Consider the following 16,959-nt stretch of genomic DNA (forward strand, 5'->3'; position numbering starts at 1 on the left):
CTTCACATGTCGTCATATGGGTAATTAAATTCGAAGAATTGAGTCTTCTTCTATCCTAAACATTTCATCTGAAAGTTGAAGATTGAAATATTAAATATTAATTGCAAGTTTGATAAGCAGTTTCTTTTAAAACGTGTGGTGACTAGCATATGGTTTAATGGAGAGGATTCCTACGATGCCAACATGGGGAGGAATCTGAACACTATACCAATGACAATACGAAGAATGATATCATCCACATGAGACCCACATGGTAAAGAAAATAGCTGAAAAAAGTAACAGAAAAACTTAATGTTAGAGGGAAAATTAGTCAATGCATGCATTGTCCACTCTCTTTCTCAATCCAAATTGAGAAGATGGCAAACAAGAGTTTTTTCTCTCCCTGTCAATTAAGGTCCAATACGAAGTGGAGAAACAGAAAGACTTCAACAATATGAATAAACATTACGTAAAGAAAGAAAAAGAAGGAAAATAGTGGATATAAAAGACTCATTGGAAAGTGATTTCCACCTTCTTATTAGTAGCATGTAAAACTATAAAGAAGACGCTACCCAAAAAAAAATATTACAAAGAAAACAACAAGAAACCAAATCCACTTAGCACATATCTTCCTTGAAAAAATCATCATTGGGATTATATCTTACATATTGGATTTCTCTACCAAGAGAGATGATGAGTTTGCATCTAACTGAGTACTCTTCCCCCATGCAAGGTTTCTCCTAATGTGATTGTGTGAAATGACTCAATAGAAAATGGGTTGTGAGATGATAGCTTCTGAGACACATGTTTCATGGTTGGGCGAGATTGTGGATCAATAATCAAACATGTAAATGACATGTTTACAATAGAAACCACTGCTCCATAAACTTCAATTGTGGGAGGAGGGAGCCGTTGATCTAAAACATCTTTCAACATCATGGTTTGCACAGTAGATGATGTTGCCAACAATGATAACGATGATAGTGACAAAGATGAAAGAAGTTCACCAGGGTGCCTTTCGATTAATGTTTCAATCGTTACCACACCAAAGCTGTACATATCACACTTTTCTGCAAACTCATTGTATAAGCAAACTCTGCGAAAAAGAAAGCTAGTCAATCTTTATTATCTATGTTTCTCAAACACTATTTAAATTGTAAGACATATTTCTGGAGAATACACTAATTGTTGATGACTTTGAATAAATGATTGAGCGAAAGTCCCATTTGGAAGACTTGTAATATATCGGTAATCCATTTGAAATTAAGCTGTAAAAATCACAAGCTGACATATTTTATATCATTTAAATTATATAGAATTTTTTTAAAAATTTTATTATAATAAATCAGTGCTAAAAATTTTCTATCAAAAAATTAGTTCAATAAAAAAGAAAGACATTGTAACATATCAATGCTAAAAAATTTCTAAAACAAATATTCGCACAAAACAAAAGAATCAAATTAAAAGTCATAGTTTTGCAAAATAAATCAAATTATGATACCATTAATAGAGAAAACCAAGGAATCCAACTGTTAGAATATTAAATAAAATGACATTATTGAGAAATATAGGATTTGGTGTCACAAGTAAAAGAAAGAAATACATTACCCGGAGCAAGATAGCCATAAGTGCCTGCAAGAGAAGTTCAATTGCTTGAATCACGCATTAGAAGCCTTGCAATGCTGAAGTTTGACACACGAGCCTCATACTCTGAATCCAACAAAATATTGCGACTAGATATATCTCTATGAATTATTGGTGGGGAGCAATCATGGTGCATGTAAGATAGAGCATTGGCCACACCTTTAATTACAGTTATTCTCTTGATCCAATCGAACTCTGTTGCCCTCTCCACATCTCCTAGGATCTTCAACAAACTTCCCCTTTCCAAATATTCATAAACTAAAAATGAGTGTCACACATGTGAACAAAACCCAAAAAATTTCATAATGTTACGGTGTCATATTTCGGTTAATGCACGAATCTCATTTATAAAATGGTTTTTGTTAACCATATTGGCATCTTCTGCTAATGGATGAAGCTTCTTCACAACTGTCAATTGACCGGTTGATAAAGTTGCTTTGTAACCACTTCCATATCCTCCCTTCCCAATGCAATGCTTGTCATCAAAGTTCTCTGTGGCTTCAATTATATTTATGCACAATTCTACCATCATAGTTACATATTGCAAATAGATATCCCTGATCAATTCTTTCTATTTGTCCCATTTCTCTATTTTTCTTTGCCTTTCTTGTAAAAACCAAAGCAATTCCTATAACTATGGATAGTAGAAGCATTACACTCAAAAGCGGAAGTAAGCTATAAATGATAAACATGTGCTTCTTTCCATTATTCACCTTTTCTATCATTGAAGAATTGCAAGAGGGCAAACCCTTTGTAGCATTGCCACACAATGCTTTATTGTTTGTGAAAGCCTCTCTAGGAGCATTTTCAAAGGCTTTAATTTTGGGAATCAGACCTTCCAACTCATTGTATGATATGTCATGGATGTCAAACTCAACTGGAGAGCATGTTGTGTGAGAGGTTTAAAGTTTCCAGATTATGCAATTGCCCAATCTGTGATGGTATCTCTCCTAAGAGTTGATTATGTCTAAGATCCATTAGAATTTGTAGTGAAATCAGGTTACCCATTTGGTTTGGGATGTTTCCATTAAATCTGTTCTTACCCAAGTGTAGGTAAATCATTTTGAAGCAATCCCCTAGCTGCTCGGGAATAGGCCCAGATAGATTGTTGGCTGACAAGTCAAGATCTTCTAATTTAACCAACTTTCCAATTTTCGAAGGCAACCTACCTGAAAGCTGGTTATGGCTCAAATTCAGGGTTAACAAATCCTTCATTTGACCTTAATTTCTTGGAATCTCTCTAATTAAACGGTTGGAAGAAAGGTGAAGTCTTTGTAGTTGAGATGAATTCACAAGCTCTGGAGGTATCTTACAAGTAATCTCATTTCTTGACAACCGCAAGCTTGTAAGATTTGGATACTTTCCCCAATTTGATGAAACCTCACCAAAGAGTTTGTTATTGCTCATATCAATGTAATTCAAATATGGATCCGAACCAAAAGCTTCTAATATATTTCCCTTCAATTGGTTGTTATCTAGTTGGACTCTCACTAAGCTTGTGCAATTTCTCAAGTCCTTCGAGATGGGACCAGTGAAACTATTGTCATTTGCAGAGAAATAAGAAAGTGATCCATCAGTGCATAATCGGTGTGGTAAATTTCCAGAAAAATTGTTGTTAGATAATTGTAGGAGATATAATTGTTTCAGATTTCCTATTTCTTCAGGAATAGAACCAAAAAGTGCATTAGCAGCTAGTGATAACCTAGTAAGATTGTGCAAATCACCCAAAGATGCAGGGATTGGACCACTGAGATAGTTGAAAGACGCATCTAGGTTCGTAAGGGATTGATTCCAAGTTCCCTATTTCTAAAGGAATAGAACCAGAAAGTGCATTAGCAAAGAGTGTTAAATATTTAAGATTGTACAAATCACCCAAAGATGCAGGGATTGAACCATTGAGATTGTTGAAACTCATACCTGATTCGATAAGGTGATTTCTTTCCTAGACCCGATGGAATGGAACCACTGAGAAGATTACCACCAAGATACAAGAACTGAAGACTTGTAAGCATAGCGATCTCTGATGGAATTTCACCGTAGAGGTCACTGTAAAACAGAGATAGGAATCTAAGTTTGGAAAGGCTACTTATCTGAAATGGAATGGTGCCTGAGAGAGTAAAGTTGAAGAGTTCAAGATGAACAAGGTCGGGGAAAGAAGTGAAATTGAAGCTTTTGAGCGTACCTTGCAAACCCATATCCCGTAGTGTTATGTTGGAGACGCTGCCATGCTGATTGCAAACAATACCAACCCAATTAATGCAAGGGTGGGAATGAGTAGAAGAAGAAGAAGAATTGGAGAGTTTTCAGGAAGGTAGAAGTTCAGAGTGGGTGGTTTGGTTGTGGAGGAGGCTGGATTTCCACTTCAACAGAGCCTCTGCTTGTTCATCAGAAGCAGTAGAACAAGTTGAAACGGGTGAAATAGGGAGCAACATGAAAGTAACAAGAAAGCAAAGGATGAGAGGGAGAAGAAAAGGGTTCTCAGGAAGAGAAGGGGAGAAAAGGAGGTCATGCTTTCGGATTTATGCAACGGTTGGTTTCTATCGGGTGGCTGTGAAAAAATGAAGAAGGGGTTAGGGATATTTATGGTAAAATTTTGACCGTGAGATGGGCAAGAAAGGAGATATGAGGACTGTTTACGTCGACTAAGACCCTTAACAGTTACCAGTATGTGCCATTAGGATATGTTTGGTAGCCTAGAAAAAAGCGGAAAAAAATTGAATTTAAAAAGAAACACATATAAAATTCATCCGACCAAGGCCTCTCTCTTTCACTATCTCACAAGCATGGATTTAAGTGATGGAATCGGTATTGGGATCGGTAAGAATCCGACAAAAGTAGAAAGGGCGCGTAAAGGTTGTCATCAATCTAGTCTCTTTGTTGGTTTGTTGTTTAGGTATTAGTAGTCAAAAGTGCTGCTAGCTTAGTTTATGATTTTCCTGGCTTCTAGTAGGACTCAAGTTAGAGTTTGTATTGTAGTGTAAATCTTTCAATGAGGATTGGATTGGATTGATATGTATCGATTAGTTTTGCCTTTGTTTTTTCTTTTTAAATAATACAATTTTTTTACTGTTTTACTCCCTAAACAATATAGGTAACTGATCTAGATTGATCAAGGATTGGGGATTGATCTCTGTTGATACTAATATAATACAGCTAATATTGTTGATATGATACTGATACTTAAAATCATGCTCATAATACGTCAATCTTTATCCAACTAAACGTAGGCTGTGTTAGTTAAAAAAAAAACAGAAATTGAATTTAAAAAGACCACATAAAAAAGTCATTGCATAATTATGATTTCCTATTTCCTATTTTCTTTTCTGTTCTCAACTACCAAACATAACCTAAGTTTGCATGCTTTTCACGGTCTTTACTCCAAGTCTCCAACGACCGCCAAGTCCAGACTCCATACTCCAGACCCTACGCCCGATGCCCACCCGACAAAGGCCTCTTTCTTTCTTTGTCTCACAAGTCACGAGACTCCCGACTTCACTTTTTCTTTTTCGTCCTATAATACGTCAATCTTTATCTAGCTAAACTGCAATTGGCCGCTTTTATAAAAGACTATTTTTACCCCAAAAAAAAATTGGACCCCAATTCTTTTTTTGTAAAGCAGAGGTGGAAGAACCACTTCACAAGAAAAACGGATCAGTTGCTCGTACGATCACTTGGTCAAGCATTCAACACTTGTCTTTCTTATTTTTAAATATACCCTTCTTTATCCTTGTAATGACAAAAGATGAGACAAATGTTAGATGCTGACTTGTATGACCAAATGATCATACAAGTAGTGGATCCTATCTCTTTCTCATAACTCTAGAGCTGTAGTTTCCATAGCTTTACACTAATTTCCAAAGACCCAGTTGTTAAACGAGAGCGGATCAAGTTTATTCTTGTACCTCCTTGGTGAATATGAAATTCATTTTCTCTTTCTTCAATTAATGGTTTTCATACCTACAGATCAGGGATGTACGAGAATATGTTAACCTAATCCGCTTTCTTGCTAAACCTGGCCCACATCATGACTTGACAGACACAAGAGTCAATCTCTCTCTCTCTCTCACACACACACACACACAATCAATCAGTCCACCTTCTTATTTCTAATTAGCTGCCCAATGAAATATTACTCGCTCACACTTGCCGATTCCATCCCTCGACACACATTTCCAACGACCCAGACTTCCAGGTGTTAAACTTGGCCCACACCAGTGGCCAGGCTTGACTGATACAACCAATGAATCTCTCTCTCTCTCAACCAATTCACCTTTTTTCTTTCCTTATTCCTAATAAACGGTCCAATGGGATTTTACTCATGCACACTGGATTTTACTCATTTCTTAATCGCCACCGCTTGGTATAGAGACACGGCTGCAAGCTAAGCAATGAATAAATTAATGGTGATCTCCCTTTGTGATGCAATAATTCAAGGCCAAAGTCTTGTAGGTAACAATGTATATACCTTGAAAACGTGTTTCCATTGATGCTTAACTTTCTAATATCTCTCTCTCTCTCTTTTCGTTTCAATGGAGGAAAAACAAGGATTATATGGATAGGATTGGGTTTCCCTTCACCTACAGTGAAGATGGAATCTCTCTTCTAGCCATCATATAGAATCTTGGGGATAATGAAAGAAATTTTGACCCTTCAGTACTTAGTACGAGTAGGGTGCATAATGAGTAGGGTGCATAATTATTATGATTCTCCACCCATGGTGCAAGAAAAGCTGCCAGCTATACCTTCCCCCCACTACCCTTGTGTGATAACATCATCCGAACCCCTCGGTCAAGAGATGGAAAACTTTGTCCTATCTAACGCGTGCAATTTAATCTGATGAAAAGTTTTCTCACACAATTGGTTTAGAAATGATTTCTTAACGAGTACACCTAGTTTTACTCACTATAAAGCAAAATAGTCAGTTTAACAGTTGGATATCTAGGAAATGATCTGAATAGACTGCGTGTTAAATTTCATCTCTCAAGTTCAATTATTTAACCTCTCATCTAATGCCATATCCATCTATATATGTCGATGCTACTCACTAGAATCCTATGCACCCCTCTGGTTGTTTGATTTTACAATATCTTATTTTCATTGGGCATACTTGGATTAATATGAAATTTGACATATGAGCAAGGGATATTATTTTCGCAATAGTTTTCCTAAATAGAGGTTAAATTTTCAAATTGTCTACCTAATATATTTATATACAAGAATGCTTATACACATACAAACACATCTATTTATGTACAGAGACGGTAAATTGTGCTCACTTGTTAAAGGTTTCGATGATGTTGTAGACCCTCCTAGAAGTACCAATCCCAAAAATTGAAAATTTTACTCAGGAATCAGGAAAAAGGGAAAGAAAAGAGAACTTGTTTTATAGCGATTCTGACACCGAACAGATTAAAGATGATCTTGTGGAAGATAATGCCCAAGCCAAGGGAGAAACCGATCATGTGTTCTTTGTCTTCACTTTGTCAAGGGTTTTGACTATGTGAAAGGAGGATGAGTTATAGACTCTTAATCAGCTTGAATCTCATTAAATGTTGGGGGGTGTTAACTATGGTGCACACTATGGGCTAATCTAAGTGGATGTAGGAGGTGAAGCCGCCTACCAACGAGAATTTTAAAGGAAAATTCTCTAAACATTCATTAGACCAATATAAGGGACAAGGCCAGAAAAAAAATGTCCAAATTTGTCATAAAGGGATATCACGAATGATTGATAGGTTATGGATGGTGAGCTACTCAGTTACACAGATGAGGAAAGATTCAAGACGTCTAACTTCACATGTACTATATAGTGTAGTTCATCAAACCTAGTGTAGGTTCAAGTCCTGAAGACATCTGCAAAGATGTGTCCTACTATATTTTGAATCTTGTAGGGGAATTATTGGATTTTATGTGTGTCAAAGTTTCAAAATATTTTCCATGTGCCTACCAAGCTAGGCCATTGCCGATGTTGGGTATGGGTGTGGGTGTGGGTGCGGGTGCGGGTGCAGGTGTGGGTCTATATTTAGATACGGGTGTACATACACATTCATGTGTACAGAGATGCTTGTACATGTACAAGCCCATGCACAAGGGCACTACATACAGACACATCTATTTATTTACAGATTCACCCATACATGAAAGGGTAGATGTATATATATATATATATATATATATATTCTATAGATGATTTGAAATTTTGAAAAGGGGTTATGAACAAGTATTTTTATTCTTCTCAACTCCGTGTTCTATTCTTTTGAGTCTCTTTCGATATCCAGTTTTCTAAGTGTTTAATAATGAATATAGTCTTCAAACTTCTCTCCGTACTCAGATTTAGGGATGCACCTTGCATGATTAGGGAGTAGTTTAATCTTGGAGGTAAAACACATTGATCAATCCAGTTGCACTATTAAGGGTGTTGAGAAACCTTACGGAAAGTATGGTTATAATACGGCTAGACTCCAAACTATGTTCCTAATTCAAAAAGAAGAAGAACATTTACTTCGTAGTTATGTGTTCCTACATCGTCCGCTACAAAGTTATCCTTATCACATATCACTATAATTTCCAGATAAGTCTTATACTATGCCCGCCATTATTTTCTAACAGACGCAAAGGAGAAGTTACGTCTGTTTTCTAACATTTTATTACATAAGAATTTGTTGTTATAGTAGATAGTTTTCATATAGGCTTTCAACTCATGAAGAACCACTTACCAGCAATTGGGGGGAGGGGATTGAATGTGGTTGCACACTATCCCAGGTCAAAAGGAACTGCTTATCTGATAATTACCGTTAAGAAAATTGCCTGCCCTCAATGATTTGTCTATAAATAAATTTCATCTCCATTTTCCCTCCCCCTCTTTTACTACTGGTTTTCCATGTGGAGCTATCCCAAGTTGGACTTTTAAATAGGATGGCCAAGCCTGACCGTTCAGGGCCATTATCCTAGCAAATCTAAGTTAAATATGTTTTGGGTTATTGTCATTGGAGCAAGTTCCTTTTATTACTAGATTCATAGAAGAATGAAGGACTTATTATATTTAAAACTCATGAAAGCTTTTGATTTAAAATTTCCAATTTTTCAGTCAGATAAGTTATTTGAACTTATAGTGGTGAACCTCAAATAGGCAAAGTTTTGGGGAGATAAAATTTCCCCTTTTAATTATTGATATGAAACAATTTTGATTAGATCATATGTTTAAGGCTGCGTTTGGTTGCGAGGGAAATGAGAAAGGGAAGTGAAGGGAAGTAAAGGAATTTTTTTCCCTTTTGAGTCGTTTGGTTGCAATAGAAGTGAAGTGAAATTAATTTACCAAAGTCGTTTGGTTGGATGTAATTTTAAAAAACTAGTAATCCAACCAAACTTGCTAAATTGTAATGCAACCATGAAGAGCTAAAAAACTGTTTTCCCCTTCATCATTCAATCATTGTGGAAGCAACCTGATCTGCAAATGTCACTGTTTTACGCCTGATGTCCATGCATGACACTGGCTTGTATGGTTGTGGCAAGTTAACATTGGCTGTAGGATGCTTCTAAGCCAATAAGATAGTACTGTCATTGCAATGTAAAGAATCCTCTTAATTCTAGCAACGGGAAGACAAATGTGTAGGAATCTTATGCCAGATTGATTAGATGACAACTTCTGTGTAGTCATGTTAAAAAGAAGAGAAAAGCAAAAAAACAAAGGGGAGAGAGGACCATTTAAAATAAACAATGACGGAAAAAACAGAGTTGCTGAATTAGGTGTATAAAAAGAATGAATAACTTTTCCTTGTTAATTTTTTATTGTCAATTTCATTGGACTATGTCAACCCGACGGTAGCCCGATTCCCAAAGCATCTCTCACTTCATTCATTCCTCTTATTCAATTAGCAACATGTTATTCTCTCTCTCATGTGAAAATCTTGAACAAGATAACAGAAATGTCATTTTTTGGATCTCTCAGTCATCAACTTTATAACTATTTCCTTTTCTTCAACTTTTATTAAATTAAGCTTCATTTAATCCATCTTGGTCTGGCTAATCTTGAAAGCCTTTCTGAATTTTTTTTTTTTTTTTTTTTTTTAACAGCAACTCTCTGCAGTTGTAGTTTGGCATTCATTCCCTCAAATCTTCAATCAATACTTAATTGTCAACAAACAACATGCAACATAGGACCTCCTACACCAATGACAAGAGATAGGGGCTTAATATACAGATCCTTGGTGTTGGTGGAGAACAATTTTATCTGTTGTGGTTCATCTGACCATGTCCTAGACTTGCCATTTACACATATAGCAGTCTTCATATTTCTTGAGTGATTTATGGCCTTAAAGCTAGCAGCAGTTAGTTACATGGACCTAGAATCGAATTCCTCAAATACTCAAACTAATGGCATATGATCATTCATAATAATCTCTGTTGGTAATGCATGGTTCTTTTGCAAAAAATAGCCTTCATGACCAAACAAGATACAACAAAGGGGTACACAGAGGAGAAATGGCAAGGGCATTACACAACACTAGTTTGTCAAAGGGGGAGATGTTCTTGGGCTACTGTTCCATGGTCAATTTCACACATGGGTCAAAAATATTTTTGTGCTTCTTGTGTACAGCAATTTGAGTTATACCCATTGATCATTTCATTACAAGTATCACTGGTTATCTCACTTGGTTAGCTAATCTATAATATAGTTATTTTAGAGGTATAAATACAAAGATTGTTTACACCAAAGGCATTGAGAAATAAATCATAACTCTTCTAGTGCACAACTGAGGGAGATGAGAATTGGGCTTCAGAACTATTTCTCTTATTTGGCCTTTCCATATTGTATATCACCATCTCTTCACCTTTCCACTGCAAAACCAGAATCAGATGAGGATTTTAGAAACATAAACGCAGCATTAGCATCAAGCAGCTGCAACATATACCAAGGGAGTTGGGTGACTACAGCTTCATCACCACCTTTCTACGACACTTCAAGCTGCCCCCTTCATTATCAAAGAATTTGGTTGCCAGAAGAATGGATGCCCAGATAAATTCTATCTCAAATACACATGGAAACCAACTTCCTGTGACTTGCCAAGGTGGGTACTGGATTCCATTTCCACCTTTACATTTCCTGTAAGTCCTCCCATCTAACCTTTCATTTCATAAATCAATGTATCAGAATTGGAATCCTCATTTTTCCTGTATCTATGGAACAAAGTGTTCAGTTAATGGTCCCAAAGTCCCAAGATTAGAATCTCTTGCTCTTCTGCTATAGCTTCTAGGTTCTAGCTTCACCACCACTTTTCTGGCCGGGTTGTATGTACAAGACTAAATAGGGTCGTTATAGGTTTCTTACAGGCAATTAATAGAACACTATTTACAGGTCTGCACAATTAGTAGATGTATGCTAGTTGTATGAGTTGGTGCAGCAATGGCAATGGTAAACACTGTTGTCCAATTGATTATCTGCCTAATTCCCCCCATGAGAGAACATATTGATTAGGGAGTTTACAATGAGGGCTTCATTATAGAACCCAAGATGATAAGCGGCAAAATAAAACTGAAGTCCAAGCACAAACATTTAACAGCCCCACATAGCCTAAACATAATTGAGAAAGTAACATGGTTCGGTTTCAAACCAGATGACTGCATTCTAGAGAACGAGCTTCCAACTTCTCCAGCATTCTCATCTAGAAATAAGCTAGTAAATACAATATTCCAAGATATAATATCTCTATGACACATTTCATCAAGCAATTGAGGGGAGTTCTGTGCTCGTTGGGGACTAAGGAAGTGAAGCGAACAAAATGAAATGGAAAAAAATGGAGAAAGAAATCAAACCTGATATTTAAAGGTTCCTTATCTGACGAGAATGAAGAGAAATTTTGGCCGTAAAAATCCTCCCAACTCGAAAACAAATTCAAATCTGTGTTATGTGCTTGTTGAGGACTAAAGAACTGAAGCGAGTCTTCACAGTAGGAGTCAGAAAGAAGAACGTTGAGAAGCTATCATGGAGTCATCTCCAATTGTCACTCTCTCAGATCTCTTTCTTCCCTCCTAAACCTAATGGAACCAGAGAGGTTTTGACTCTCCTACTAGGCCATGGAAAGTGAGTCGCGAGCAGGGCAGGGTGAGAGAGAAAGAGATCGTGAGAGTGGGTTTTTATTCTTCTTCCTATTTTGGTTTGGAAATAAAAGGGAAATTTCAATGTATAAGTGAAATTTTTTTCACATGTAAAATATATTTCTCTTGCAATCAAACATCTAAATTTATTTCCCCTAGGAAAAAAATTTCACTTTACATCAAAAATTTGCATTCCCCTTGCAAACAAACGTAGCCTAAGGGATTAGTTGGGTTCTTTCCCTAGTGAAGCTAAGCAAGATAAAGCACTCTAGTCCCTGCTACTATGGTCTCAACATCAATATGGTTTTTATGTGCATTATATAGTGAATGCATGAGTGATTTTTAATAACTGAAGCAAATTATGAAATCATAGAGGGGGAACATACCCAAGTTGAAAAGTACAGAAAAACTGTGTAATTTCAATCAGCTTCAGGTTATGTTTGGATAGATGGAGTTAGAACCCCTATGTATCATTCCTCCATGTGATTTGATCAGGTGAGCTAATGCTCATGGGTGATGTTATTATTGCCCAATTCAAAACCCATGAACTAGGGAGAGATGGGGTTCATAGTGTTCATAGACCTGCCTTATTGTTGTTCAAGTACTTTTAGAACTATGGTTTGATCAACTAAACCAGTCTTGTCTACAGAAATGGGGCTTTTATATAATCCTGCAAGTTTGCAACTGCTGTGTATATGCTACACTTCATGAAAATAAAGGGTTTATAATCTACCTCCAATTCAACACATAGAGTTTCATATCCTTATCTATTCCTAGTGTTTCTCAGTTCTAAAGAAAAGATTAGACTGGTTGGTCAAATAAGCTGAAACTAGGTTGATTGTTTTTCCTTAAGCCTTCTCTGGTTTTCATTATCTTCACCTAAACAAAGAATCAGTCCACTTTCCAGTTTGTTATTCTGTCCAGATTTCTAAACTATGTGAAAAATGCTGAACCCACACACCCGACTACTATTTCTTGATCGTGTACCAATGGTGGAGTAGGTCAAAAACTCAAGATCAGGAACAATGTCTCATGCAAAGAGGTTCAGACTTCTTATTCTGCCTTTCCTGGACAAGACCCATTCAGACTCTTGTCATTTACCTACAATCTTATGGTCACATTGAACCACATGAAAATCAAATATGGCCATGAAGTGAAACATATATCTTAAAAACCAAATTCATGTCAATATCTAGATAATGGAAGAAATTTGGGCTAAATTAGAAGGATAGGATTAAGGGTTGAGCTATTAGATAATAAGTATTTGAAGTGAGAAAAAGGCAAAATTTTGAATTTTAAAAACTAAAAGAGAAAAAAGGTGCCTCTTCAAATGTCTATTGAGTCCCAAGAAGCCGGGCACAAGCATATGACCATGGGCATTTCTTATCCATACCAGGTGTATGTGTGTCTTTTTTTCTTCTTCTTTTTTTTTTTTTTGGGGGGGGGGGGGGGTTTGGTGGGGTGCAGGAGTTCTTAACCAGTTCAGTTAGTTAATGCGATACCTGTTAGGGAGCAAGACTGCCATCTTCTATTTATAAGGATTTCACAAATGATTCACCAAACAATGCTGTTGGCAGAGCCACAAAGTAGAATCAGTGGTACATCCCCATATGTATAGTGTGGTGGCAGAGGGCCAAGTAATGACAATCGATATACAAAGCCAAACGAAAAATACTCCTACCAGGCTACCATGGAATGCAATTCAATCGATGAATGAACTAAAACTCTTTCTTCAATTATATCTGGAATTGGCAGTATATGGTCTTCTGCAGCCTTGTGAAATTTTTTGTTGTCGGAGCAGAACACAGTTGAAAACCTAGAATAAATTCCAACAATCAGTAATTTCCCTTACCCAAGATATTGAGCAGCTGAAACAGAGTGAAAGACCTTCTCACCTTCCCTAGTGTTATGTGATTGAGTAACCACTTCGTAGTGCTTCAATGGCTTTTTCCAGGGATTTCTTAAGATCAGGAATTGACTTTTGGTTCACTGAATCTTGCTTGACTCCCTTAATGGACTCTTTAAGATGTTTGGGTTTGCATTCTTCATGATCTGAATATTATAAACAAAGTTAACAATCTAAACTAGTACTTATCCTGCACAACACAAATTGGTATAATATAAAAAATCAATCATAGGTAGGATACAGAGTATCTTGGTGGCATATGCTTAACCAAGATAATGACACAGTTGTATGAGCCTTCTTAGACTTGTTGAGACATGAACTTTAAACCATCAAATTCCCAATTCCCTGGTAGGACTCCATCGATTGGCAAGTTCAGTTGAACCCAAGGCCCAGGGAGCCAATTCAAGCTAATAACTCCATGGTGACATCATCTTGAGAAATTCAACAACTTGATTACAATGACTCTTTTGGCATCCAAGGCTCCAAACAGTTGATTCAGCTGAGTCATGTACACAAATAAAATGAATTGTGGCTCTCTACATGTTCAAATTCCATGTGAAAACAATCATTATACTTTTTTGAAGCCAGTAGTGATTACAATATCATTCCACGGCAGTAGATTACTTGATTTACATACATTATTTTAAAAGTCCAAAGAAAAAGTTAAAAGAACAGGTAAAAAAAATACCATCTAAACTAGAGAAGAATGTAGCAAACATCGACAACATCTCAGGCCAAAGTGTTGTAGCACATACTTTAGCTGGTACATGTTGGATCCTTGGAGGCCCCTTCCCCTATATGTGCTATTGGTTTATCATTTAAGCCAAAGATCTCCATGATAGTCTTTGTCATCAGAAAGAATATATAAAAAAATTCACAACTCCACTGTCCATCAAAGTTCAGAATTAAAACAAATAAACAAATACAATGCTACAAACCATAAGAGGCAGTGCCCTGTGCTTCCGTGATAAGTTCCTCAAAAGAAGCCTGACAGATAAACCACAAGATCACAGTTGTCATATTCATGAGGGACATGAAAGAAAGGACTGTTACTTATGGTGTATAAAAGGGCCATGGAAACACCTTCATTGCTTCCATAGTTTCAGAAATCCAATCACACATCTTCTTAAATTCCTTCTCAGATTCATCCATTAGCTGTTGGCATGCCTCTATCTGTGTCTGCAGTGATAAAACACATGGAGTAAGAACAAGTTGAAGGACCAGCATAGTTTCATTTGTCAATCACCTTTTTTTTTCCTCCTAAGTGAATATCAACACCTTAGTTCTTTGATAATCTAATAACGGCAACTCCAAAAGGATGGGAAGGAGGAGAAGAAATAGGAAAGAACTAAGGCTATTCTCTCGGTATATAACATGGTGACTGCACATTTAAAGAAAACCAGGAACTTTGAATTGTAGTCATGCATAAATCAGAGTAAAGTTGTGTACCATGCAAGAGAAGCTATAGCTGAGGGAGAAGACCATTAAATCATATTAAATTATTTCTGCAACCGATTATGTGCACTTACCTATTATCGTGTGTGGAAAAGAATTACGAACATTTATAGCATAGAATGAGATATTGATCCAAGCTGATGAAGATAATAAACATCTCACTTGACAATAGATTATTGCTTACATCCCCACAATGTGTGCCAAAAATTCTATCTAGCTTCAAAAGAAGTTCAGCCACTTAAAGCTCATTTGATTTGGTGTCACCATATCTTTCCATGTATTCATTTTGCTTCATCGGACATATAGACATGAAACCTTTCTGAATCATTATATCAATTGATATTAAGTCAAAATTTTTAATTTTAGCATCTGTTTTAGAAAATCTTAAAAGAAAATAATAAAAAGGAATATATTCACGGTTGTACACATCCATTTCCAAGACAACTCTAATGAAGTTACTGGAAAAGTGCAAATATTTGAAATCCATACAGCGATCATAAATATGTCAGGGTGAAGCACCAAAACAGTACAGGTATATGCAGACAAGAAGAGAGAGAGAAAGAGAGAGAGAGACTGTAGATATTGGATCTATACAAAGAAACTAAAACAGAATAGTTATAACACATAATTTTTTTTTTTATTTTACAGCAGTAATACTACCTTAACATTAGAAATCGATCAAAGCAATTACGAGATGAATAACTAGATCTCCATCCTAATTCAGTAATTCTGCTGAAACATCTGATAAATTCCGATCTGCAAATGACAGGGGCGAGAAATTGCAAAATTACCTTGAATCTTTTAGAAAGTCTCGAATGAGAAGCTCCAATTTCCTTAAGAATCTCCAAATTGTAGAGGTCAAGTTCCCGCTTGATGGCATCGGCACGAGAGAAGGCGAGATTCTTCACATGTGACACATCCGTCAGGATTTTCTGAGGAGATCCATTCAGTTGAACCGTAGCAGACCTTGGAGCTGCAGTTTTCTTCTTGCTCCTCTTCTTAGACTGGAAACTCTGAAGATTGAAACCAAAATGCTTGGCACAATCGCCCGATAACTGAAGAGCTAGAGGAGAAATCTCGAAATCCGGGCTTGAATCCTCTACTACTTTCTTCTTCATCTTTGCGTTCGTGCCTTTGCCTCGCTGCATTGCGTTTCGTTGAAATTTGAATTCTCTCTGCGACTGGAGGAACTCAAAGCGGTATTTGATCTTTGAGGTTCGTCCTTCGTACTCCACTATTTATACCAGGGGTGGAGATCGGATGGCCGAATAGAGTTCTTCGCGCGCCATTTTGAAATGCTAATTTTCGGAAAGAATATATATGTCGCAATACCTCGTGACATACACTTATCACCACTTCTTATGTAACAAATATGTGCAAATGTTTTCCATTCACGAGAAACCCTTGCGCCCACACACAGGGCGTGCAACCCCAATCAAGGTCACGCCCTTGTATGTTGCACAGGGGCATCTCACAAATATAAAACTTTGACCGTCAAATATGTAAAAATGATTTTTATGGGATAGAGTGGCCCTCTGCGCCTAGACATATAGAACGGAATGATAAGTTGGTTCCCTTTTGACTTTTGTGGATGCTTTATTGTGCGCTATGCGTTATTATTAACCCTTGCGCATTTGCAGGACCACACTCCCCCAACAAGAAACATTTTCTTATAAAGAGAATCTCAAGAAGATAACGGGCCTTATAGTTATATGTTTTGCTATGTGGGGTTGTTGGATGGTCACAACTGTGGATTGAAAGAGTGCATGGTATTGGTCGAGGAATAATACACATGCAGGAACATACATAGGATGCATGTAATACAATAAGTGTATATGGTTAAATTTTCCAGACTCTTCAACAAGTTGAAATTATCAGAA

At 36.7% G+C, this 16,959-nt stretch overlaps 1 protein-coding gene and 1 long non-coding RNA gene across 4 annotated transcripts; both read right to left on the bottom strand.

Annotated features, from left to right (window-relative positions):
• Positions 1 to 489: 489 nt before the first annotated feature.
• On the bottom strand, positions 490 to 4,157 carry LOC122074720. Of its 2 annotated transcripts, XR_006139036.1 has the most exons (5): positions 3,806 to 4,157; positions 3,541 to 3,669; positions 1,783 to 1,862; positions 1,588 to 1,689; positions 490 to 1,075 (listed from the first exon to the last, which is right to left on the bottom strand). It is a non-coding gene; the product is annotated as an uncharacterized LOC122074720 (long non-coding RNA). The 2 variants fall into 2 exon arrangements; XR_006139035.1 differs by having other exon boundaries at positions 1,588 to 1,862.
• A 5,828-nt stretch (positions 4,158 to 9,985) lies between these two features.
• LOC122073507 lies at positions 9,986 to 16,373 on the bottom strand. 2 transcript variants are annotated; one of them, XR_006138815.1, is made up of 6 exons: positions 15,871 to 16,373; positions 14,708 to 14,803; positions 14,563 to 14,611; positions 13,614 to 13,770; positions 11,437 to 13,534; positions 9,986 to 10,461 (listed from the first exon to the last, which is right to left on the bottom strand). XR_006138815.1 is itself a non-coding variant. In XM_042638098.1 (5 exons), exons 1-4 carry the CDS (start codon positions 16,225 to 16,227, stop codon positions 13,625 to 13,627), a joined length of 648 nt encoding a protein of 215 aa, XP_042494032.1. In that variant the 5' UTR covers positions 16,228 to 16,373; the 3' UTR covers positions 9,986 to 13,534; positions 13,614 to 13,624. The 2 variants fall into 2 exon arrangements, 1 of the variants encoding a protein (XP_042494032.1); XM_042638098.1 differs by having other exon boundaries at positions 9,986 to 13,534.
• Positions 16,374 to 16,959: the final 586 nt, after the last annotated feature.

The sequence above is a fragment of the Macadamia integrifolia genome, chromosome 3, assembly GCF_013358625.1.
Source record: "Macadamia integrifolia cultivar HAES 741 chromosome 3, SCU_Mint_v3, whole genome shotgun sequence".
Lineage (NCBI taxonomy): Eukaryota > Viridiplantae > Streptophyta > Magnoliopsida > Proteales > Proteaceae > Macadamia > Macadamia integrifolia.

Coding starts and splice junctions, on each gene's coding strand:
- LOC122073507 (XM_042638098.1), bottom strand. CDS start 16,227: ATGCAGCGAGGCAAAGGCACGAACGCAAAGATGAAGAAGAAAGTAGTA. Junction 14,804..15,870: donor GACTTTCTAAAAGATTCAAG/GTAATTTTGCAA, acceptor TTATCACTGCAG/ACACAGATAGAGGCATGCCA. Junction 14,612..14,707: donor AAACTATGGAAGCAATGAAG/GTGTTTCCATGG, acceptor TTTATCTGTCAG/GCTTCTTTTGAGGAACTTAT.